At 39.9% G+C, this 27,511-nt stretch overlaps 1 protein-coding gene across 1 annotated transcript in view; it reads left to right on the forward strand.

Moving 5' to 3' along the window:
* Nucleotides 1-27,511, forward strand: part of il1rapl1a (interleukin 1 receptor accessory protein-like 1a) — a 150,553-nt gene that overhangs the window by 19,910 nt on the left and 103,132 nt on the right. The window contains exon 3 of the mRNA XM_085374071.1: nt 27,028-27,313. Within this exon, the coding sequence (XP_085230197.1) occupies nt 27,028-27,313 (286 nt within the window). The remainder of the gene's footprint in view (nt 1-27,027; nt 27,314-27,511) is intronic.

A 27,511-nucleotide genomic window follows, 5' to 3' on the forward strand; every position in this document is an offset into this window, starting at 1 on the left:
TTCAACCACTGCGACCTTGAGACCCTCTCTTCAAGCTAGAAATAAAGACTCAACAATAACAGGAAAGAACTCTATTTCCCCCCTTTTCTTCCTCAGTTCCTTTTTATTGAAATTTTCTCAGGAATAAATTTTCTATTTAAAATCTTTCGTTCTCACTTGTTAATGTTGTGTGTTGGGTGATCTGATCACCGGTGTGCTTAGGGCCCTCTCAGCGGTTCAGAGTGATCCTTGGATGAAAATGTTAACAAGGAAGAAAGTCTCAGTAAACACAACAGAAATAGCTTATTTCCTTAAAGGTACAATCACATTTTTTTTTATTTAATAGAAAAAAAGCATGTTGTACTCATAAATATACATTTATTACTGTGTTAGTACATCTTTCAACAAACTGATGTATTCTCATAAACTTAAACTTGAAAAATATATAGGAACAGGTGCCAGTTTATGGAATCCACCATGTTGCCCTGCCATCTTAAATACAGTGGCCAAGATGTACATCTCTATTGAACCTAGTTTAGTTTTGTATATGTGATTAGAAACCAGCCACATATGTAGTACACCAGAAATGAAGGAGAAGTTTTAATTTGTATCTTCACCTTTAGGCTCAAGATATAAAGCATCATACCAATGTTTCATCATCTGTTTTATCATCTCATCCTTATCACCAAAGAAGCAAAATTGGAAAAGACAACGTGTCCGTCATCCACTTCTCTCTCACCTCAAGCCTCATCTCCTAAGCTGAAGCCAGGGCTCTAACACACATAAGCATAACTACCTGTTATGCTTATGTGCGTTATGTAACAACAACCTGTTGTCAGCAGATTAGTCATGGGACTCCAAAAAGCACACAACAAGTTGGCTAAACAGCAATACCAGCTGGTTATAAGCTAACATTATACCAGCTAATCTTAGGCTTCAGTATCATGAAAATCACACTTTTCCTCTGATAAACAGTGGGATTACATTCTCGTATCATATTGGTGTCAAGCAATGTCTGATTCTCTTCAAAGAAAGTTTCACTAACGTCAGCTAACAGCCGCTAACATTAGCAAGAACAGCAGCTCTTATAGATACTGCGGCAGTATCGCTGTCATTGGACAGAGCTGAGCTTCACTGAGTTGTTAATTCGTATCGGACTCCTTTCACAAAATTTTACAGCCTCCTCCAGAATAAACAGTTGTGGACATATGACATTTGGGATAAACAGTAGACTGATAGCCTACACCAGGGGTGGGGGAACTCCAGGCTTTGAGGGCCGGTGTCCTGCAGGTTTTAGATATAAACCTGGGTCAATACACCTGAATCAAATGATTAGTTCATTACCAGGCCTCTGGAGAACTTTAAGACATGCTGAGGAGGTTAATTTAGCCATTTAAATCAGCTGTGTTGGATCGAGGATACATCTAAAACCTGCAGTTCCCCACCCCTGGCCTACACTAACAACAGATGAATGGTGGCGAGAGTTGTTTGTCCTACAGCAGCCTCTATAGCTAGTGGTATGCACTTGAATTTGCTGGGGGTAAGAAAACTTATTCAATTTACTGCAGTCTGCAAACATCTGACATCTAGCTGTGATATTTCGCACACTCTAACTTTACAGAATGTTCATCTTTGTGCTACATACTGCTGTCTCCTTGTAATAAGATAAGATAACCTTTATTAGTCCCACACGTGGGAAATTTTTTTTGTCACAGCAGGAAGTGGACAGTGCAAAAGTTATGAGGCAAAAATTAGAATACAATAAGAATAAATACAGTACACAACTGTACAGAATAGAATAAAATAAAATAAAATAAAATACTATATACAGTAGAATAAAATAAAATAAATATACAATAAGATAAAAATAGAATACAAATACAAATACTATATACAACTGAGTAAAAATACAACGATGACAATGTACACATATATACTGCTGTATAGTGTTGTAAATAAGAACTGTTATATTATGATGATAAATGTAAATGATTCAGTTGCTGCTTTTCTGTTCCTCTTTTAAAATGGGGACATTGTAGAGTCATATGGAAGCTTCACAGCACATATAGACTGTAGCCCTGAACTCTGGGCTACAGTCAAGTGAAGGGATGTGGTGGGTTTTCGCTAGAAAAAAGTGTTACTGCAAATCCATACAAAGTTGTTCTGAGTGGTAACCTTTATCGTATGAAAAAATATTTCTATGCCGACTGGAGAGGTCTCCCTCCAGGATGACAGTGCCCCAATCTAAAGGGCACGATGGGTCATTGAACGGCTTGATGAGTATGAAAAGAATTTGATGACATGCTATGGCCTTTGCTGTCACCACATCTCAAGCCATTTGAACACCTATGGGTGACTTTGGATCAGCATGTTGGGCTCATCTCTCCAACATCATCATCAAAGTCAAATGAGGGAGTAACTTTTGGTAGAATTACTTTTAACTCCTCTGATTGATTTCTAGGAATTTGTAGAATCAAAGCCAAAGCGCACCGAAGACGTGATGGCCCACTGCTTTACTGTTTCTTCAGCTGTATATTTTTCATTAATGTAAAAATAAATAAATAAATAAATAAACAAGAAACTATTATTCATTAGTTTGTGTAAGTTGGGACAACTGGTACCAGATATATGTCCGCCATAACTCAAAGGCATTCACTATAATACACACATATCCTAATCAAATTAAATGTAAACAGCATGAACACACAGAAAGCAGGGGATCATTGTATACAGAAGAGCTTAGTACACATGTTCTGAATCCTCTCTCCACTCTTTGCAGTGTTTGAGGGTCAAAGGTCTCCCTCTTTAAACACTGGAAGAGATGAGATGAAGCTGAGAAGAGCTGCTATCCATTCTCGCAGGCCCATCTTGAAATTAGAGATTGCAAGGCCCTGTATCCTGTTTTATTGCTAATCATTTCTAACAATTCTGTTTCAGTTTTACAATTTAATTTGTCCGTCCCTGTTTTAGATTTGCCTTTGCCCAAAAACACACCAATCAAATTAACAGAGCACTTCAGCCTATATTGTAGCTCAATGTGATTCAGAGTTGATTTTGATGCAATATACTCATCTATTAACAGGACATTTGCCCTGCTGTTGCCATCCATCATACAGCTAAAGTACTCCTAATGCACACATACACTTGTTGGAATCAGAGAAAACACTTATCGCCCCCATAAAGCTTGTCTGTGGATGAGAGGGAATAGGTGGGAAAGTGATTTGTGAAATATTGGAAACGAGAGGGTGAAGGACAATACCTCTGCACAGGTACACGTCACCCTTTTCAAAAGAGCTCTCATGTCCCCGATCATTCCACTTGGTGTCCCACTCCAACCCCTGCTCCTGTGGGCTTCATTCATCAATAATTGAACCCAGAGGTTTCAGCCAAATTAGCAGAATTATTTTGAAGTAGCTGCATGCCTGCTTTTGACTAATGGGATGGTGCTTTTGGGCAGATGTTTTATTGAAAAGGAGGAGGTTTTAATTCACTTTAAATTTTTAAAGTAGTGTTATACTTAGATTATAGGCAAACCGATTTCCCCCCTCTAATGGATGGGAGAGCTGTTGGAACAACTTCACAACAAACAGCAAACGCTCTGGAGCTTAAGTACATTCCCTACTTCCCATAGAATGGCAAATTTCTTTTTTCTGAAAGACTGTAAGCGACAGTAATGACCATAATTGCCTGCCAAGGCTTATTCACATCCACAGCTCAATACATTTGTTGTATCAGCATCTCACTGGTGAATCCCGACTTTCAGTCACATTCACACTCTTCTTTGTTAAAATAACCGAATGTTGGTAGAGGGCATGACCACAGTTTTTCCAATATTGTATCCTAAGAGGACTTTCCAAAAGGCAGTGCTGTTTGTAGCCTGGGAGCTTGGACTCTGTTACTACTGGAAAGATACACATCCGCCTCTTGTCCAGCACACATCTTTGATTGTAGTCTCGAGGTCTCCTTTCCTTTCTTTTGAGGGTCATTTTAACATGCAGTCACCGCACTACCAGCCGGACCGCTGTGTCTGAGATCCCCAGCATATCACTGGCATGACTGAGCAAGGCACAGCTGTTGCAGAGCAGGGCAGAGCACAGTCGGGCACCGGTCCAGACTCGCCAGCAGCTGGATTAGCAGTGCAGCTATTAGCATCTGAACTCCTGTAATGTGACAATATGACATGGATTATTCCATCTGAGGGCGAGTGGCAGGAGCGGACAGCAAGAGAGGAGAAAGCTGTGAGGTGGGGTAAAATGCAAAACTAGGAGTCAGGAAGGTGGGGAGGTGTGAGTAAAGGATTATTGGATGCTGAATAGAGAGAAAAAGAGCTAAAAGAGTGAACAGCCTGAAGGTGCAGAATGGACAGAAAATGGGAGATTGGGTAGGAGACGAAACATGATTATGCAAAGAGCAGAATCCTGAATTAATGAAAGTAAACAATTGCATTTGTGCAGACGTAAGAAGAAAAGGTATTGTTGGGTTATAAACTTGTGCAGATTTTAATTTTAAATTCCTCCTAGACCATTGATCTATTGTGTACATTTTTCTTTCAAAGGCAAACACAAGAACGAAGGGGACTGACTATATTTTTTATTGGTCCCATCATCAATTCTAAGGACGTACAGTATAAATATTAATAAATGTGCACCGGTGGACACATTGATTCATCTGCTAAATCTTTTGTTAACTGTTTGATGAATAAAACATTCAATCACTGAAAATACCAGTTATAAAATGGTTTGTTGAGAATATATAGCCAAACACAATTAGTTTATTATAAGAGAAGTGGAACATCTTTATTGAAGTTACTCGTTTTAATATGAGTACATTTCTTTCAACCAACCAACCAACAATCAATCACCTTCATGCTCATTTAGTAAAATTGTGATACAGAAATCATCATTTTATTTCATTCATGTGATCCTCTGCCTTATGTTTACACATTTCTGCAAATGTTTGGTTGCACATTTCTGTGAAGCCTGTAGTGTATTTGAAATATCCTTTATTAATGAACAGGCCTAAAAGGTATCTGTTTGTGTATGTCTTCAGTCATTTGCCACAGGAGGTGGCTAAAAGTGTCTGTTTCTCTGTAATGAAGGTCTTTTTCCTCTCTGAAGAATTCTTCTGCTGGTATTTTCATTTACAGCTACACCGAGGCTCAACTCATCTCAGTGACCGCAACATATCAAAAGGATGCCACACTCAAGACGTTTATTTAAACAGAAAATATGAAAAAACAAAGAAACCCATAGAAAGTATAAATCATGGATGTTGCTTCAAGGTCAGGAACATAAAGCTAATACTCAATTGCCACCAGGAGACAGCAGCTGTGGTTGCAAAAGGGCTTCTGATCCGAGTCTGTGAAAAAGCAACTCTCTGACTTGACCTCTGTAAAAACTTTCCTGCTGAGTTCATGGTCTTAGTCAGTCCTTTTGGGTCATACTGAATAAAAAAAAAAGTCTATTTACCAAATCTTGGTCATACTATGTTGCAAACTGAAAGATTGAAAGTGAAACCACTTGTTTCGAAGCTTTAGCCCAGGACTACATCCATCTTTTATATTGTTTATTTTTTTTTTAAAAAGACACAGGACTACTTGGAGGTCAGTCCTAAAAGGAAAGGAGATAAATCCCTACAAAGAATCAGGGACCTTAGAACCTTATGCTGGAGAGCTGGGTAGTCTGGGAGAGAAAGAGAAACTCTTTTCCCAGCCTCCTTTAAATCAGGGCAGGGCAGGGCGATCATCAGTTACTCCACCTGGTGCACCTGAGAGAGAGAGAGAGGGTGAGGAGATGAGTGAGGGAGGGAAAAAAGAAGCAAACACAAGGGGAGGGAGCAGAACACTAACTCCCTATAGTCTGAATAAAGAACACCTACTAAGTATTTAGGCCTTGACATCTTTCCAAGTGAATATTGTGTGCTGCGGTGGTTTATGATCCTATTACGTATGCGACTGTTGCAGTGTAAGGAGAATCATTGGGTTGCTAGGCAATAAGCACAACCTCTGTTTTTTTTCCCACCATAAGTTGATAAAAGTATTTGCCTTTCACATTATGATTTCTGTTTGTTTTTTGTATTGTGGTGCAGTCAGTTTTTATTCTTTTGGTCTTTGATCTTCCCTTGCTTTTCTTTTTTTTTAATGATTTTATTTTTCATGCACATGCATCAAGTTCACCAAGCAATGCCATACCTGCCATAACTCGGTGGCTATATGTGATCCTGGGAACAAGAATAGTTCAGCTGTTGGTTGGTTGTTTCGTGAGTTGGTTTGTAGTTAAAGTTCAAGAATCTTGCAAAACTGTCAAAAGAAAATCTATAGTGTAATTCATACTGCAACTTGTGATCTCTGAGACAGCTATATTGTATACTATATACTGTGTGTTTTTCATTTGAAGACGTTTCTTAAGTTAGTGAGCGTCTAAAGAAGGGATTTTACTGTAGTAGACATTACTAAGCTCAACACTTCTTTTACTGCTGTCGAGCTGTTGAAGGTTTTTAACGATCCAACAAGTGATCATTAGAATACTAACTGCTTCTTCACATTTCATTTGTCTGTTTTTTAGTATATATAATGTTGCTACAGTGTTATTTTGATTTAGGTATGTGCTACTGTATATAATTTTAATATCTTATATCTTTTTAGTACTATTTTTGGTCACTGTTTTAAAAACTGAACAGAAGCAGCAGATGAAAATGAGCATATCTTACTAATTCATGTATGATTAAATAAAATCTACTAGTTTGTATCATGCAATGTCATAGAAAACGAAATACAAGTTTTAAGTTTCAGTATGATGTTTAAAAGAAATTATTTAATCTGCTGCTAATCATCAGCTAAATGCTGAAAAGCAAAACATCACCATGTCAGCTATTTGAGATTCGGAACAAAACAGTGTGCTGTCTGTTAAATTTAAACTGTTGCCACTTAATTTTATGAGTCATGTAATTATACATATTCTAAGCTTATAAAGGCTGACTGTTTCCTGTGACAGGCATAGATATATAAAGCAGATTGTATCATTGTATAAGAAACAAGTCGCGTTCAACAGAGGGAGAAACTGGTTAAGAGAGGCAGCTATGCTGTGGTTCATCCTGAGCCTCTGCTGCTTCTTCAACATTATCATTCTTAAAGGGAACTGATCACCACTGACCCCTCCACGAGAACCCAATTGTAGTTGCTGTGGTAACGAAATCTAATGCTGGTCTCTTTGTTTTTAGTTAAGTGGTTCATATGGACACTGGACTTCAAGTGGGCCACAAAGAGGATGTACTTTAACTAGTGTGCATCCAAAAACAGGGACAGGATTCAAGTCTGAGTTTGTAATAAATCTGAATTAGAGACAAAAGACAATTCTAGAGTGATACTGTTAATGTGGTGTCTGTTGGATGATAAAAGAAGCACATAAATTGCCATTGAGATGGAACATAGAGTTTTCATGCTCATATTTTCAGCTTTCAATTATGTCAACTGCATGGCTGCAACTACAATTCTTGGCATATTTCGCAAAGAGGACTGTTATCACTTCATGCTTGATCACTGTCTGGTGCAGCTAGTGGCATTATCCATGGACTGCCACAGATATCTATGTCAGTCCAAGTCCAAGGCCAAGATAACTACCTGCCCAATCATTCATCTGTCTTCTCTCTGACTTGCCCCTAAAGCAAACCCAGTAGGAGCACACCGTCGTTGGCCTGCTTCCCTGATTCCCTCCAGGCTGAAGAGCTCGTCACAAGCAGGGCTGCATTTAGATACAATGCTCCATTACATCAATAATAGATAGGAGGATGAAGGAGGCAAGCCAAATAGGATGGGACAGCTCACTCAACAGGAGATGACGAGTTGCAATGATGGGGAAAAAGTGTGTGTTTGCATTTGCACATGTACAGTATGTTGGTGTGTGCATAGGACTGGACATGCTACACGAACAAGAGGTGCATGTGAGAGATGAGATGACAAGAGAGAGAGAAGGTCTGTGGGATACTGGGCGGTATCGACTTAGTGGATTTCTGCAACGATGGCACCATTTAGGATCAGACTGACCCAGTTTCCACAGAGCCCATACATTTTAGATAATCCCTAAGGAAACTGGGTTTGCACAGTCTGCCTCCCCTGCATGATTTCACATTGTAGCATACAGCAGGTAGAGTCAGGGACACAAAATGAAGCACTTAAACGTACATGCTGAATCATGCACGGTTGTGTTAAAGAGAGGATATTCATTTCCCTACCTCAGTTAAACCACCTTCCTTTGCTCAGTCCTCCTCCTCCATGTGCTCTTCCCCCTCTCCCTCCTTTTCCCCTTCTGCACCAGTTGAAGTGGTTATGTGGCTTTATGCGGCAGCCATTTAAATCATTACCTTCCCCACATTGATCCAGCCAGAAGGTAATTGGCTCAATCAAGAGAATTAAAAGCCCGGGTAAGATTGAATAATTCAGCACACAGATCAAAAGAGGAGGGGAAGAAGAGAAAAAAGAGGATGGGGGGAGGGAAATAAGAAGAATGCCGATATTAACGCAGTGAATGAGAAAGTGAGCACTGCAAGTAAAGGGGAGGGCAAAAAGAATTAAAATAAGAATATTAGCATGTGAATGAGGTAGAAGTATATGCAGAGTGAAAGACAAAATAGTGCAGCATTATGATGCAGAAACTGACAGACAGAGAGCACTACGACTGCACGATGAGAAAAAACAAATAAGGTAAATACTTAAGTGAAGCTGAACAGGAAGACCGGGTTCCCACAGATAACGCTCATAAAAAAAAACATCCAGTGTTTAAAACTATCCGTCCCTGTGTGTGGTGCTAATGCCATTTTTAGTCTTCCTCTCAGCATCCTTACAACCCATTGTTAGTAATGATTAATCCATTATTAGAGAATCAACAATAGTGATAGGAGTATAACAGTTATATACAGGAATTGGATGTTTAAAAAAACATTACATTTTATTATGTATAGTTACGGAAATTCCCTATGAATTAGTTCCATTATTTGTGCTTCTTTAAAAAACATACTGTTAAGTAACCAGAGTAATCAGTGATGTCAATGTTACGGATGTGGTTTGTCGATGCATTTTGGAGGCAAGGTATTAGGTTAGGAGAAATTTATGAGACAAAGGTTCACGTGTATTAGTGTTTGTAAGTGTAGTGGGGTGCTGATGTTGGAAAATCAAGTGATCCTGAAAACAATCCTTCCCTCAAAGCTGAAATATTCGCTGTTTGTCATTTTTAATAACGTGGGCAGTAAGGAAGGTCAAAACCAGCTGTTCAAATGCTCATGAATGTCAGAGCTGTTTTTTTAAAATTACAGATAGAAGGTTAGGAGGACAATTACAGCCATCTCCTGCCTTGAAGCATTAACCGTCCCGTAGCTTTTTTAGGTCAGTATCTTATCTATCTAAGCTTAGCTGAGCTGTTCAATAACTCTTTGTCTTTGATTTCAGGTCATTTCAGTCCACCCAGTACAGGACTGCTTTTGCTGTGATCCGAGAAACAGATGCAGAAATTGGAATCAATTTTAACTGGGCAGATGCTCTCATTTAATGCAGTTCCTCCAACCATATCTGCAATGGCCTCGCAGGAGTCTTCCAGTCGACTTAACTGCAGTCCCAGTCGTGTATGCCAGCCTGTTAGTTTTCAGCCTCCTTCTCACCAGTAGTAAGTAGAGTCACATGAGCCCTGTTCCCCCCTGCTGCGTTCCCCTGGCTGCTGTGCACAGTGCTACAGAAAAACTAGAGGAAATGTCTGCGCTTTAAAAAAGCAACATCCAGCCGGGCTGAGAGAAGGAACACAACAGATAGATGAATATATGCCACACATAAACAGCAGCTAATCCACACATGGCTGTGCGAGTCTTGACGAGTGCCTAAGTGTGTGGGTATAAGCAGCTGATTTTAGTGTTAAATGTGGCATACAGAGGCCCTTTTTTCTTTATAGATGGGTTTTGGTGCTTGTAACCTCGTGAGCTAATGCATCATCTTAATCAGAATGCTTTTAATCGAATGTGTTTGTCTAGTGTTTAGAGATGAGAGCGCTCCCTGTGCTGGTAAGCAAACGCACAAACACACACGTACCGCAGTCTTGCGTCATTTCTATATAAAAAAAAAACATTGTAATATCAAGGGACTATAAAAGGGGAAAGGTTTGGATATTTAAGAAGACAACCAACCAAGTTCAGAGAATTTTATCGCTACTTGTGCTAAATATTTCACACAGCATTCAGCATGCTCCTGCTCTTCTGTTTCTGAATGCACCAGGGGAATGTAGGAATAAGAAATATACGCACAGACTGACACAGATGCTCTGTATTCAAATGACAGCTTATTTTTAAAACCGTTTTTATTCTTCAACCCAGCGCTAACCTAATATCGGTATGAAGTTGTGTGCGGACGTAAGCGTGACTTGTCGCCGGTAATGAACCATGAATTATAGACATGGTTCATATATCACCCTCACGTTCACACTGTAACATGCACAAATTTGCATGTGAGATTAGTGAAAGCTGCTTGACCTCTAACCAAGGGCGTGATGGGTGGTAGACGGATATGATATGGGAGATATAGCTCTAAAATACGAGTCAATTTCCTGCGGGGCTTATCAGAGCTGCTTGACTGGCGTGTGAGCAGCGAGTGGCCGTCAGTTGTCAGGATTTAAACTTGGGGAGGAAATGAGATGCTGGGGTGTACTTTGAATATCCTTTAATGGTAGAAAAGAAATGAGAGAGAGAAGGGAAAGAAAACCCACACACTAAACACTTTATATCACTATGGAAAGGAATGCATGCTTCAGCGGTACGGTTAGTATTCACAAATTATCTAAATAGAAGCGGCATGCTAATCTGTCGTTCTTCTCAGCTGGAGCAGTATTAGAGCTATGTCTAGTGTGTTTTGAATAGATCCAGTACTTTACTTGCTGTGGTGGCTGCATCAGACTGTCTGGATGACAGACACATCTTCCTCCCTTCATTAATCTCCATTTAGTTCTGCACTGGAGGGAGTGAGGGAAGGAGCGGGGAGGGAGAGGAAGAGGGAGGGAGCGAAGCCAGCAAGGGAGCATCGGACAAGGGGGAAAGAGGAGCAAGATTAAAGATATGACCGGCCATGAAATCGAAAAGGAGATGGCGGATGGGGGAGATGGAGAAAAGATGAAGAAAAAGAAGATGACGGGAATCTGAAATTTATATAGCGAGTTAAGGTGTAGTTGCTGAGAAGACAGGTGAGAAAAGTGAGCAAAGTGAGAGGGCACGGTGGAAGCATAGATGACCCGAGGAATATAGGTATAAATTGGAGAAAAATCAAGGCAAGAGAGAATGGCAGGAGGAGGGGAAAGGGAGCCTGCTGTTTGATCTTTAACAGGATTATTTTTTTCCCTGCTGTCCTTTTATTTATTTGATTTTCCCTCATATTTATTCATAAGTAAATTCTGGCTGTGTGCCAGCAGAAAACCACATCAGGCTTTCTGAGCTTCACCCTGTGAATGTGCATCACCAATACACACAGCCGCACTGGTTAATCCTAAAGAGATTCCTGTGAACCTCTGCAGCCCTGCAGTAGGCAGGGATGCAGGAGACTGCATTTTTTAAGTATTTTGAGTTCTTTTGTTTTAACAGCCAAGTTTTAGAACTACATGACCATCTGCTTGTTTGCTCTCTCTGTATAGAGAGGGATGCTGGTCCCGCATCCTCGTTGTATACTATCCATCAGCACAGACTAAAAGGATAGGAAACAAAGCAAAGGCTGGCCTGGACCCTCATGATTATGTTGATTCCCTTATTGGGATTTGTCTGGTAGTTGACCTAGTGGGCTTCTGTTTGAGTGCTAAACCCTCATCTGAGTGGTAGGTGCTGGATCCTGCACTGATATTGATTTGGTCTTCCTGTCAGATTATCGATGCTGATCTTCAATAAAGCCATCATTTGAGTACAACACTTAACTCTGTGGCCTGTAGCCCAATCGGTATTTAGATATATCTATATATTTTTTTTAATATTTTTGTGGCTTCTCAAGCTAAATGGTAGAGATTTCTGGGCTATAGAGATCTCTTACTAATGCACAAATACTGTAACCTCATTTTGTATGATGTTCAGAGCATATTGACGTTCATTATTGAATTTTTGTGCATGTTTGTGTGTTTTTATGTTCATACGCCTTACTCTTAAAAGCCCTTCATGTGGGATTTATTGGTCAATGGGCAGAAACAGAAAGGGTACACACAGTCCTCCGTGACATGACGGCATGCATCACAGATTTTGCCATAGATTTATGATATTCCCTCATCCTTTAATATTTTATAGAGTCCCACGTAGTTAGAATACATATTGTATCTTCTGTAGTTTCTAGTGTACATACGTTAAACACAGATGTGTGAGAGCTTCACAAAGTCCATAAACTAGATCATAAAAAGTGTGCATGTGTGTCAGTGGTCCCCCAGCAGACAGTACGGAAGATAGCCATTAGACCAGCGCTGCAGATGTAGGGTGCTCAAGGCCACAAAATGCAATTAGATTCCAGTGTAAAATATTTATTTCCACAACACCTACTGTGCACTAGAGGAGCCTTTACTCACAGCATGCTTAAATATGAAAATAGTCTATAAAGTACATGCCTGAGAGAACAGCAGATACTATTTCTCAGTGTGGGCTCCTGTGCTGTGGGCACAGATGAGTGCATGCAAATAATACTGAGAGCAGGGCAACATATGACTGCTTGGTTTGTTACTTTCTTATATACTTGAAGTTAACACAGTATAATACGTTAATCCAGCTGTGGCGGAATGACACAGGTCTACATATTGCTGTATGCATTTCTTTATTATGCAGTTGATTTCACTTTAGTGAAAGCAATGTTTGAGGTATTGTCTAACAGACTGACAGGTATAATGTGAGGTTAGGAAACTATGTGTTTACCTGTCTAACAGACCTCACGCAGTTGTTGTGTTTACTGCATTATATCAATGACTGAACTTTAACAGATTTTAAATGCACTTCTGAGAAAGTTCCATATGTGATAGCATTTTCATATTTACTGTAGCATAACAAACTTTAATAGTATAAGAACGGCTGCACAATTATATCCGCAATGCTAACATGCTATTTTGTTCAATAGTGAGATTGAGATTATTTGTAACATTATTCACTGATTTTACTAAAACATTTTTTATTGCATTGTTTAAATAAGAGTGAAATATTTGCTGCTTTCAATTTGTCACATCTGTGCAAATCTTTGCATTGAAAAATTATTCACTTAAAGCACATCTCTTAATGACAGTCCTGTTGACTTAATAAAATGAAGTCAAAGGGAAACTGCTCCCGCATTTCATTATTTTTGTTGGCCTTCATGCTTTAATTGCACTGCAGTTTATGGTGTGTTTTCATGTGGTTTAATGAGTTGTGTTGCTTTGCAGTTCAGAGGCACAGCACTTTTTACATATGAGTTGTCCTTGGCTAACATAACATGCGCTAAATCCAAAGTATTTCCAAGCAACTACCTGCTTTTAAGGACATTTTCTTTGCTTTTTGCTGTTCCAGACATTTGGATGTTATTGTAATTGTATCTTTTAACATAGTGTTACCCAATAAACCCTTCAAACTTCAAGCTACATGATGCAGGGAACAGCTGTGATTGGCACATGCAGGCACATGTTTAAATATCAATTTAACCTCCTAGGACCTGGCGTCCACATATGTGGACATCACATTTTGGGTTATTTAGACCAAAATACAAAATTTTGCTCCACAAGGGCCTGATATCCACTTACGAGGACATTAAACTGCTGCTGTATATCCTCATATGTGGATCTCATTTTTCTTAGAAACAAAAATCAGGTAAAAAAAAAATCTGGTAATTCTTTGTCTTTACATTCATCATGTCCCAATCAGCCCAAATAGCGAAGAGAAATTAAAATTGCATGCCATGACAGATTTCGGGTCTTAGGAGGTTAAGGGAGCGCCTGATTTGCTTTTAATTTGTGTTCCAATTGGTGGAGCTTGCATTTTAAACATTTCACGATCATGCTCATTTAATTGTGGGAAGCCAGAATCATGATTGAGATTAAAACTCTAATAATCCTACAGCCCTAAGTGCAATCGGAAATGTCTGGAAACATCATGAAATGTGTAAGACCAAGACCAGAAGTCTCTGCAGCGAGTGATTGAAACTGACAGAACATATTCAGTGAGGTGTCTGATCAAAGCCCAAAGGATACCAAAAGTCAACCCTACTCATAGCCTGTTCACCCCGCTGCCATTTGGCAAGTGGTACTGGAATCCCCACTGCTTTACCACAATCTGAAAGAGTTCTTTCAATTTATCATAGATGCACATTGTTGCACAATAACTGTTTGCCTCTACCTGCTGCAACATCAAAATTGTAGTAATAACAATTTATTACTATATCAATATAATAGTTATAGTTATTTATAGCTGAGCATATATAAATGGTTTTATTAATGCTTCTTCCACTACTGATTGCATTATTTTTTATCTTATGGTGTCTATGTACATTCCTGTTTTCTATTTTGTAGAGCAATGGATTTCCTGTTAGAGTTGGCAACCCAAACCCGAATTTAAAATGACAAAATTCACTAGTGTCACGAGTCACTTCAGCATCACAAGGTTCCAACGTGATTTAAGGTGGTATACCTGAGGAATTTAGTAGTTAAACTTGGAATAATCATTGCATGTCCAAACCTCTAAGAATTAATTAAAAGGGTTTTTGTACCTCTTAAAGCGACATCTTCTTTGAACAAGGACCACACTCAGCTGCCTCTTCTAGCCTCTCCAGCTTAGTCTGAAATGCTTAATAGTCTTGACTAGGGTTATTTTGTGCGTGACCAAGTGAAGTTTGCAAAATGGTGCAAGATTTGAAAATATGTAAAGTGCAAGGACAGGTGAACCCTGACTGTGGGTAGGTTTCAAGAGCAAGAGCAAGAGTCAGCAAGCTGTGAGCTAGTTTTTGCACTCTCGCTGTGTCTTCCCAACCATGTGTCCGTGGGTCTGTGTGGGTGATTGAGTGGGCGGAGGACAAATGTTAGAGGAGTAAGCAGCTTGGGCAGTAGTTCGTATAAGGAACCAGTGTCTCGGCAACAAAGTTTTTTAAATCGTTCTTGGAAAATCTTGAGGGGGGATATGATTGTTTTCATTGACATTCCATCCTTAAAAGTACTGGGTTTGAGTGCCAGCAGATACTTTTTATGCATATATTGTTCTGCCAGTGAAAAATAAGCATGCATGTGCACACACGTTTATATGCATGTGTATATGTATAATATTTGTGTGTGTGTTTGTTTTTCTCCTCCACTGAGAGGATTACTGTAGATTTACAAGGCCTGGTAACAATGAGTAGACCCACCCCAGGGACCCATACTCAATCACTATCACAATGAAATGCTGCTAATTCCTATTTAAAGCTTGCGCAGAGCCACTGCCCTCCCTACTCTCCAGGCCGAGGGAGAGCAGGCAGCTCAGAGACAGAGCGAGGACGAATCCACGTTTTGTTAGTCAGTATCATTTCTGTTAATTTGTGTCAGTGATTTCATCTGTGAAGTCCTCATAAATCACTCTACAATTTTTTCTGGATATTAAGTTCATGAGACTAATATGTGAGTGTCACTAGGGAGCGATGCATGTTAGCATCTGTGTCATTTGTCGTGGAAGTGAACACCCAAAAGCCCAATCCTCACAAGCACCACTCCTTATTGGCAAGCCACTGAATAATTCAGAAGTTTGAAACGTGAATGGGATTGCTTTCACTTCTGGCTAGCAGGTTAATGTTGGGAGTCTGCTGTTGCATTAAATGGATGCAGTAATTCGTAATGCCAGGGCAGTCAAGGCAAGAAGCAAAGAAAGGGGCATGATTTTGTTGTATTGGATTGCATTCCATTCATGAGCATTTATTCTTATTGTATATGCATTTACCGCATGGTGTTTCTCATAGACTTTCCTATCTAATTCCCATCCATTTGGAGGAAAAAACCCACTTAATTGGACACAGAATCAGGGACACAAATCTCCAGCTGCATAAATATTTTAGAGGAACGCATCAAGCAGTCGCTCCTATCTCTGTCGCTAGTCTCTGTCTTTGTCATTCCCTTTGTGCTGTGCATGCATACAGGTGCACCTGAAAGCACTCTCTGGATGTATATGCTTGCACGGGTTTTGTAAAAGTTATAGTTCTTTTCTTTTTTTCTTGTGGTCATTAAAAGGAACACATCTTTGGCTTTAGCTCACTTAAGAAATCCATTTTACTTACACACTAGACAAACTCTTGCGTGCAAAAAAAAACGGGCAAGCAAACACACACGCACGTATACGGTGTCTTTAAACTGGGACGCTAAGATAATTGGGGTAATGATTTTTGCATTATTAATGAACCAAGCTTCATACTCATCTTAATTGAAAATGTTCTTTTATCTTCAGCACATGATGACTTTTTGCTGGCTTTGTATTGTGACTTGGAATTTTTGTTGTGTGCTCTTTTCAGCAAACATATTAATTGAAATGACTAACTACAACTCAGGAAAGGTGGGGGTTAACCAGGGAACTAGTAGTAATTGTGAAAAACTGAGAGAATATCATATGCCGGTATATTTCCAATGTTAAGCAGAGCCAAAACATTGATCAAAGGGGCTTGGTGATGGGTAAATCCAAGAGGTGTAATTTCAATATAGTTGGGGGAGAAAAACATGGTAGGAGGACAGGCTGCAGTGAGGCATCATATCTTAGCATGAGGAGTAGATCGAAAGTTGGGGGCAGAGAGGACAGAAGATTAAACAGGGGTAAATATTTAAGGGCATGTGCAGACAGAGCGCTGATCACACTTCAGCAGGAGTGATGATATCAATAACAGGTTTCTATTGACTTGTTCTACTTTGTGCCATCAGTCAACAACCAGCATCAGATGCTATTGGCTGATGGTGTATAGACCTTGCTCTTGTAGCATAACAGCACTAAATGGCAAGCTTCTTTCTTTTGGTGGTGAAATACACACGTTTACGTTAAAATAATTTCAGCTCTTGTGTTTGTATAAGTTTGTCAGAGGAACAGTGCCTGGATCTAGGCTTAAGGCAGTGTGTCATTAACTCCCGTGGCCCCGAGTGCCAGCTCTCACTGGAGATGTCTCTTTACGACTGGACAGACTTACAGATGGATGGATGGATGGATGGATCATTGCTTCCTTTCCTCTCCCACCTGCTCTGTCATTGTCAGTTCTTCTGCTGTCACCTTGATTTAACATCACATTTATTACTCCTCCATAATTATCATACTATTTAATGTTTTGATTTGTTATTTATGCCATGTTGTAGCCACAAGTGGCCCAAAATTTAATAAGCACACCTGAGTAACGCAACTTGACAACCGAGTAAGACTGGTACAGTGGCCACGAAGGCTGTACTCTGTGATCTGCTTTAGATTACCTCGTGCACATGACTGGAGTACAAATCTACACTGAAGAGCTTATCTTCAAGTATAGGCACAGTTAACATCTCTCAGTTAGTAGTGGGGATGTCTGTGGATTTTGTTGGCCTCCACCCCAGCTCCCTCCTTCCGGTAATAGAGGTCTCAGAAAATGCTGCTTCACAAAGCCTGAGGATACAAAGTCCAATGGTCCACAAAATGTCTAGAGACATGTCTAACCCAGATTCACAAAGTTTTTGGAAAGGGGAGGAAGGGGCTCTACAGTTCTGTTTGCAGATTTATTATCTAACCTAGACATCACTATACAATTGATGGGAGTTTAAGATCTAGAGCTGCAGTATATGTGCAGTCATTTCCCTAAAGGTAGCAGTAAGCTCAGAACATTTGTATCTTTGAAAGCCTGTCCTGTTGATAGAGACGTCAGATGATGCATTGCTCATATGGGGTGTTGGAATAACAACGTATTTTCTAGTTTTATTTCTAGGACTTGCTGTATGAGGCTTATCACCTTGTTTTCTTTAATACTGAATTCCCATTGTGCAGCCCTTGTCAAAGCTAGCTTTGCTGTGGGCCTGAGGGTGTGGAAAGCCATGTGCTTTTCCCAGCGCACATATCCACCAGCTGCTTCTTTTTTACGAGACAGCCAAGAAACTTCTCCGTCAGGGCTTTCTGTCTAGTTTTTGCATTGTATAAATATAAACAGGCCTTAGGGAATGATGTGAAGTTTACACAGATCTGAAGCCGAGTAGCTGATGTAAATGACTGAAAATAACAATAATGCTCACCATTTTAGCTAAGGTTTTTGTATTAACTGATTACCAAGAGCACAGTTGTTTGTCTGTGAGTGGAATTTATTGCCTTGTTTTTCCTCCCTCCGTTCTTCCACCTCCTCTTTATTTTTGTGTCTCGGGCCGCAAGAGGGAAGAGGGAGAGGAGCATGGGTGATAATGACTTGTCAAATTAGAAGCGATGGAACCTGCAGCGAGTGTAAACACAATTCGGAATGTTCAGATGACATTTTCCAAGCTGTATTTCTACTGGGGAAGATTAGCAGAGTGACAGCTCAGCCTGAATCACATGGATCACAGCTGCACAATGGAGAGCGCCGGCACACACATACACACACACAGAGACAGAGAGCGAAGAAATAACTGGCATTTTAATACAACACTGCAGACTGACACCTGCATAGACAAACACAAAGACTGCCCCACAGAAGGAAAAAAGGCAAGTCTGCACACAAGCTTTGCATTTGAGGATTGTGTTATTTGAAGTGCTTTTCTTCCTTGGCCTTTTTTCCTAGTTATGGTCCAAGGGACCTGGCTCAGTCAGTCAGGCTGTGTATGGATTCATGTCCATGTGGGCTGCCCACACCCTGTCAGCATGATGGATGGTGTTCACACACAGCCTTGACTTTATATCTTATAGGGACTTTATTTGCATGTGCTCTCATTGCCAGTAAAACTGCACATGATGTAGGAGAGCCACTGACTTTTTAGTTGTTAAGATATTAGGGCCTCCTGTTTCTTAGTGTTCTATTTTACGCATGGCCGTCCTCCCCCAGCAGAAACCGTGAACGGTGCTGCTCATTTCCCAAGTTCGCCTATGAAATAAAGAGCCATTTACGAGGAACAATGTCCCGGCCACCACATCTCCCTCTATCCTGCCCCCACTATTGGAGAGATACTATTGAGAGTCCCGGCCACATCAATTTGGGCCTCAAATGACTTTCTCCAGCTGGCCAAATCCTGACAAGCTTTCTGTTCTCCTTAAAAAGAGCCCCTTTATCATCAAGAGAAAGGAAGAAAGGATGAGAGAGGAAAGGCGAGAGCGGGAGAGAGAGAGAGAGGGAAGTCAAAAAGCTAATGTCTCAGTGACACCCTTTTGCACACAACAGGGGAAATTTCTGTTCTATAAAGGGTTCTGGTTAATTTGAAGTCAATTGGAGAGTTATTAAAAGGATCTGAGTGAGCTGTGCTGAACTTGGTCAAGGGCAACAAACCCACCCTGGTTTCTGTATGAACAATAGAAACAGGACTCACCTTCAGGCAAACTTGAAAGTTTCTGTGATTCACCCATAAAACACTTTTGATACATTAATGAATACTGTGGGTGTGTTTACTTTCAGATTCTAGCCTACTGTCATTATTTAATCAACAGATGTATTTGCGTGCCGTTTCTTTCGGAGCAGATCCTGTGGGGTAAATCTCATTTTTGAGGATCTTATTTTTTGTTTATCTCTCAAAAATCCATCTTGCCTTTGAAACATCTCTGGCAATATAAATGCAAATGCAAACATCTACTGTTATAAATTAGATTTACTTAATTTCACTATCTTCCCTGTATTCTTCCTGTGGTCCTCAGGTGAAGCTTCAGTAGTTTAATGCTGCACTGCTGTGTATTACATCATATTTTACAGAGCAAGCACTGCAAATATTATCACATGGAGAAAAAAACTACTGAAATAAGCTGCAGAAAAATGGTACAGCCAGTGTATTTCACATACAGTATTATATTTTGCTTAGGCTTATGTGAAGACACATGTGAAGTATAGGTGTGGTCACTTTTTAGCAGTCCATTAATGTGTGTAATTGTCTCAGTTTACTGGGGATGATCTGTTATGCTTGTGATAACGTGAATTCAATTTTCCACAGAACAGTAACCGTATAAAATAACACAGAAAAAATGTAATTCAATAACAAATAATGGATAATAGCTTTCAGATATTACAGCAGAGATTAAGGAAGGTCATTATCTCAGAGTCACATATAAGGTTACATAAGGTTGGTTTGCAATAATGGTGGCCATTTACAGTCTGAAGGTGGTTTTGAAAAGAGACTCCAATGTTCAGACTCCAATGTTTGTTAGAATAAAAGGCCCATTTTCTAAATCTAATGAGCTAAATAAGTTATAACATATAAATTTAAACTTTAAACACTGAAAACCATGAAATAAGAAAAAAATGTAAATGTGAACCATCCAAGTAACATAATCAGGAATTGTAGTGAAATTTATTTGTAGAAACTGGACAGTTGTGATAGTGGTGATCGTTTTTTGTTTTTTTTTCTTAACTTTTTCAGTATCATTATCAGTTAAGTGCTGCACAGTTCAGTGGCCGCAAACATGTGAATCATGCAGTTCTCTTTGCGATTGGTTACAGAGTCGTCCACGAAAAGTGGAACCTAACGGTGCAGCCAGTTAGGAAGATGATAGCACGTTTTCTCTGGTACCCAGTAGCAACTTTATACAAGTTAAATGATGGAGTGTGGAAAAATCATAGAGTTGATGAAACATAAAGGAGATTAATGATAGAAGAAAACCTGGATGTGACATACGCTGAGAGTGATTAAAGGGGTTTAAAAACAACAACCAGTTGGTATAGATTGACTAACAGTGAAAACATTTTCTTCATCGTTTTATGGAATTTTAGTTCTAATTATTTATGGTCTATAATTCTGTGAAAAGCAAACAAGGTAAATTGTGTCTGAAACGGAATAGCTTACTTCCTGTTGTTTCTAGAAAACTGGCATGCATCTGTCGCTTTTACCCAACTCAGAGTATTTTCTGATGTCCTCCTCCTACCAGCTTCAGCAAAAACATTGAGACTTTAAAAGATCCTAATCTGAAGTAAAGTACTTATTTAATACTTCATTCTAACTTTCTGCTCAAACATACAAATTTGGGCTAATATAACAGAGGCAATGGGGACCGTGAGTTTGGATCAGCTGGAAGTTTTGTGCAAACACAACCCATCACTTGTTGTTTATCCCTCTTCTTGTATCTTCTTCTACATAATCAGTCTTTCGATATAATAATATACTGCATATGTGCACAGTTTCACACAGTTAGAAGAATCTAAACAAAAGGAGGCATGAAAGCAATCAATGTTGCATATTTCTACAGCAGGTCAGCAGTTTGGGTATTCCTTTCCTTCGTGTGTAGTCGCATGATGATTTTCTTCACTCCCAATAGTTAAATGTAGTGATGTATTTATTTTGACATACAACTAGTGTATGTGTACATTACCCATAAAACTCCTGCTAATGATTAGCTACAGTCAGGGAGTAGATTACTCACATTTTGAAAGACTTTTGGAAGTCTGTAAATGAGTGTATAACAGGTTGACAATGCCTTATATGCAATTTAGAAGATTATTTATTTAAAATTAAATCTTTGTTGTTGCAACTGTTTTTTTGTTTTTTTGTTTTTTTTTATTCAGTTGCGACAGAAAGAGCACAGAGGCAGATTTATTCAAAGAAGAGTGATGTTCATCTAACTTTTTTCAGAGCAAATGCAGTTCGCCATCTTAGGAGAGAAATTATCAGTATTTCTTCACATTTGCATATAAATGAACAATGGTAAACTGTTAGTGAAAGAGAACGATTTAGAGACAGAGAAGTACAGAGTGGCACAGCACAAGGGGGAGAGATAAGCAAAAAAAAAAAAAAAGCAGACATCACGTTATTTGTCCATGCTGGAGGTTTTTCTGGAGTTCTAGCAGGAGAGGGATAAGGAATTGGATGGATTTTCCTACAAATAATAGGAACCGTGTGTGTTTAGTGGTTGCACAACTGGATGTTTAAAAATGTTGACACTGGGGTCTATAGGTACTGGCCTCAATTGCATAATTGCAAAGGTTTCAGTATAAATTATCTTTTTGTAATTGCAGGTTGCAAAATTAGCTCACGTTGGAATAGTTTCCGACAGACAAATTTATAAAACTTAGAATTTTGTATTATTCACAGAAATAGGAGAGGTGTGCACTGCAATATGTACTGCAAATGCCAACTGAGGCTGTGTGAGGTGCTGTTAGAAAGTAGCTTGTTTCACTGCAACAGTGAAGGATCAAAACAAAACCAAGCTGCATTATTTTCAGATGTTCTTGTTCTGTAAATACCAAATAATTAAGACAGATGGCAGAAGCTAATTTTGCTCATTGCTGAGTTTCTGAGTTGAATCAGCTGGCAGTTAACATATGCAGACCTGATTGATGTGGGTCCCCTACCTATAAGAGTTCTTAGAGTACATTTTTATTTCAAAGAATCAGAGCAAACGTCACACATAACAACATTAAAAAAGACTGTGTTATTTTAAGCAGAGCACTGACTGCATTAGTGTACTGGCACCAGCTCCTGCATTCATACTTTACAAACACACTTACTCACAGCTCTCAGCTATTATCTGACTTATTACTTCCAATCATATTCATGCAGGTGTACATGAGGACATTAATAACTGCAAATATCTTGCTATTACTTGCTATTACTTAGGTTATACATTTATGTCACAGTATGTCCCTCATTATGGGCTTTTTATTTATGTGGAGATCCAATGTTAACCTACCTCTGATTCAAGGCTGGCAAGCCTGGAAGAAGCATTCAGATTCAGGGCACATTCAGGGACACGCAGAGGAACAGTTGGCTAAAAAGACAAAGTCAGTGATTTACAGAGACAGCTGGGATTCTATCACTACAGGTTAAGACTCGGGTAGTGGTTGACTATATTGTTCCTTGATTAAATAATCTGGAGCCTAGATGGGGAGATAGAGAATTAAGGCCCAGTAATGAGCCTAAAGGACACATTGTGATTGGTACCTAAGCCCATTTTAAAGACTAATGTGTGAATGGTTTCTCTATATTTACTGCTCTGTATATTTATTCATTCCATTAGCTGAATATAAAGGAGTTATAGTACTAATCAGAATCAGAATCAGAATCAGAATGGGTTTATTGCCAGATGTTGAGGTTTACAACATTAGGAATTTGCTGCGGTGCTTCAGTGCAAACAATAAGAATTAAAGTGCTATGTAGAAAGAAAGATATGTGCATGAGATATACATGAGATATATACATGAGAATAAGAATTAAGAGTGCTACGTAGAAAGATATATACATGAGTGCAGGTGGTGATCAGTGCCAGACATGAAATGATGCAGTGACACAGCGTAGGGTCATGTGTTAGTGGCGGGGACAGTCATGTGGTTATTGTTCATGTGTCCAACAGCAGAGGGGAAGAAACTGTTCTTGTGGCGAGAGGTTCTGGTGCGAATGGACCGGAGCCTCCTGCCTGAGGGGAGCAGGTCAAACAGACTGTGTCCAGGGTGAGAAGGGTCAGCTGATGTGTGCAACACAGTAGATTTAAGTCATTTGAAGAAAGCTTATGGATGGTTTATAGAATAGTGGATGTTTTATTATAGATTATGCACCATTACACCCCCCACCCCCCTCCACACACACAAACAGACACACACACACAAACTTTTGTAGGGCCTGAAAGCCATCGAGAGATACTGTAGTTCATAATTATCCTTAGATATAGGCGAATTTAGGAGACTTTGTTGGTCATCTGTTTCCCTTTTCAGTCACCGGTTAAACAACAAAGCAATTATTTATTGTTATAAAGAAAAAAAAGTCCTAAATCACCAGTGGAGGAGGAAACACGAGCGGGCCAAGCTACAAGTCATAGGGGCATAGGGAGATAGGAAATAGAGTCATCCATGTGGCGTGGGTGTAAACTGAGAAAATGAGAAAGAGAAGAAAGAGACAGAAAGTTATTAAGTATCCTTATCCACATATGATCACTGAATGTCTTCCTGGCCTGCAAGAACCCTGCCGCCCACCTAACGTTTGATAATTACACTTCATTAAGAGAGCAGGTAGTGATGAGAGAAGCGAGTCTGATAACTGAGAGCAATGTGAGAGCGAGTGAGAGACATGGAAGCCCACTGGAGGCATATGATGTTGTGAAAGGATCACAGGAATTTGATTATGGGAGAAACAAAGCAGGAGTTGACTCGGGTTGGACGTAGCTCAATCTGTGATTTTATGTTAGGAGGTTGGGTTTGGTTTCCAAGTGTGCGTTTGCTTGTTTGTGTGGCTCCACGAGTGTGTATGCATGAGTGCCAGTAAATTTATTCTAGCTCAGGGGTCTGTATTTATTGCCTTGCTTTAGTGTCACATGAAGACGGACAGGTCTGGACCTCAACACAGAATGTAATAAGGTTTCTTTGAGACGCGCACACATACACGACACACATCCCACAGCTTGACATCCCTCCCCCTTGCTATTTTCTTGCACCAGCCATACCTATACCCTCTATATCATGTGCTGTAGTAGTGCTAGGGCAACAGCAGCACACTAGCACTAGCCAGTAAGGGAGTACTGCAGCTCATGGTACTGCAGTAAAGGAGGTGCAGAAGCCACCTTTCTTCAGACTGACAGTCATGTGGGAATGTGTCCATATGGAAAGACCCTTTACAGTATGGGCTTGTTTAAGAGTGGCCGAACAGAATCAGTACAAATGCGCGACGTCCCAGAGGAGCAGTGAAGAAAAGAGAGAGCTTCTGTATGTGCGTGTAGATATGTGTAGTGCTGTCAGTGTGAGAGAGTGAGAGGTGGGGACTGCAGTATTCCTCCAGCGGGAAGCATTGATTTTCCGGCCCAGCGTGGGGATGTGGGAAATGTCAGCCTCTAATTGAGTTGATAAAACCATTTTGAGTCTCAGACGTAAATATGGTTTCCCCCACAAAAGGCCACCGCATTAGACAACTCCCATTGGGATGTCTGTAAGGAATGAAAGGTCTCCTTGTGTGTGTGTGTTTGTGTGTGTGCGTGCGTGCGTGCGTGTGTGTGTGTGTGTTTACATATACATACTTTTATGCATGTGGAGTTTGTTTCTCAGACAGCTCAGGTCTGCACGGTGAAAGTAAAAGACAGGCATGGAGCTTCTGAAAAAAGTGTTTTCTTTCATTGCTTCATTCAGGCAAGCTTGTTAGAGTAAACAGTTTTTGTTGTGGCACAGGGGGCAGAAATGGATATTGTGAGCACAATGAAGAGGTCATATCCATTAGAGGTGTAGAAGGTGCATAAAAAAAGGATAAATGAAGCCTCTGTTGTCCCTGTTGATTAGTAGATTGATATTCAGAGAAGGGAGAAGATTTACTTTCTACTTCTGTGGAATGATATTTATGTCATAACAAATGTAGAGGAAATTCACCCTATTGTTTAGTTTTTCTCTGAGGTTTGTATTGCTTTTTTTTTTTATTATAATGTCTTGTGGCTTTTTAGAATGATTAAAGTATCTAATAGTGTATCGAAATCTTCAACAAAAACATTTTGTGTAACCTTAACTGTGCTCATCATTAAGATGTTTGACAGTTAAAGTAATCAAGTCTGAAGTTCTGAGGTGTGTAGGTAAACACATGTGAAAGTACAGTTATGCCTGTTTGCATGCATTAGGGCATGTGGGCAGAGTGATAATTAGACAGGGCTTCACATTTTATTCCATGCACACACCTTCTAATTCTCTCACATTCAAATGTACGTAAGTGCACACACATTTGTAGCTAAGCACGCTGCTAATTACTGACATAATTAGGCAGACAACCATTCGTATAGGGAATGCACACTCATAAAAACACACACACACCTACACACACACACGAGCGCGCCCACAGAAAGACACACATTACTTCCCTGGTAATTAAGAGTATTAATTACAAGCATAGCTGTCCCTGTGAGGCTCCGTATCACTCACAGACTGGCACGCAGCAGGGTTCTTATTACTTTATCTCACCACACCATCACTACTTCTCTCTGTCTCTTTCTCTCAGTCTCTGGTTACACATGCACACACATGCTTTCAAATATACACCTGCTGGATAAACAAATGTTACCTAATTAGTCAGAGACAGATAGCTGGCCATAGGTTAAAATCCAGTAGCTTGGGAACTAGGAGAGATGTGCTTGCCAGAAGTAGAACAGACCAGCGTGCCTGGTAGGCCCTGCCAGTTTCTTTGATTTTGTTGTGAGTTGAGTTGCCCTATATGTTTCATAGATAAGGCTTTAAGGTCCAGTTCTCATCTGTGCTGCACATGTTAGGTTTAATTTTAAAACTGTTTTCTTCTGAACTGCACTATATACAAAACCTTAGTCAGATAGCAGAGCTGTAGAACTGTAGGACAAGGCACAAAACCTGTTGAAGGGCTTATTCCCAACAACAAGCTAGCCTTGCACTGTGTTGCACTGGGGCTGTGGTGCACCCACAGCACTTGAAGGTGCATGACATCATTTATGAAGATATTTTATGGTTAATTCCAAATGTCACAGTGGTTATATAAGACAGTCAAAGCTTCCTTTGCAGAGGGCATCGTAGCACATATGCCCTGGATGAGAAATGTCAACATATCAGGTAAGGAGGGAAGAGTTGTCTAGCACTGACGTAAGCACTGACGTAACAAATTTAATTGCAATCTTCAAAAAATACACACACTATGGAGCTAAAAGTCCTCTGCTATATGACTATCTATTCAGCATACACAATGAAATAACGGTATACTTGCATACTGTATACATAGCTTATTGTCTTATTACTAATAGAGCTATTTGAGGGAGTGTTTCAAAATACACACAGGACATTGTTGTTTATGACCCAGCAATCTTCCCTCCTGTCCTAAAGCAATGTGAGAATGCAAAATACCGATGTGTTGCTTTGTTGTTACATAATATATCTTTGAATATACTGCATACTGGAATTGCAGTACTAATGCTTATGCATGATTTATGATTTTATGACTCATTTTATAAATTCACTTTGGTAACGATGCATGTCTTGTTCCTTCTCTTTCTGCTTCTTTGTAGTGGATGGCTGTACAGACTGGTCAGTGGACTATCTGAAGTACCGGGTCCTTCAGGGTGAGCCGGTACGGATAAAATGTGCACTGTTCTATGGTTACATCCGAGCCAACTACAGCCAGGCACAGAGTGTGGGCCTTAGCCTCATGTGGTACCGCAGCTCTGGCCTTGGCCACAGTGACTTTGAGGAGCCCATCTCTTTTGATGGCGTGCGCATGAGCAAGGAGGAGGACGCAATTTGGTTCAGACCTGCTGAACTTCAAGATGTGGGCCTTTACTCTTGTGTCTTACGGTAAGTTTGAGTGATGTCTGTTCATATGGAACATGGAAATATGGAAGAACCTGTTCCTACAGTAAGGCAGATGAACTAAGCCTCTTACTTATAGCGAACTACCTTTGAAAGACATTATCTAGAAGCTACCAAGGTCACATACAGTAAGAGTGAGAAGCTGACAAGCTTCCTTTAATTATGTTTTTAAAAGTAGGGTAG

This window comes from Diplotaxodon limnothrissa, linkage group LG16 (genome assembly GCF_057381915.1).
Source record: "Diplotaxodon limnothrissa isolate DT_005_m linkage group LG16, D_limnothrissa_male_GT1.1, whole genome shotgun sequence".
Lineage (NCBI taxonomy): Eukaryota > Metazoa > Chordata > Actinopteri > Cichliformes > Cichlidae > Diplotaxodon > Diplotaxodon limnothrissa.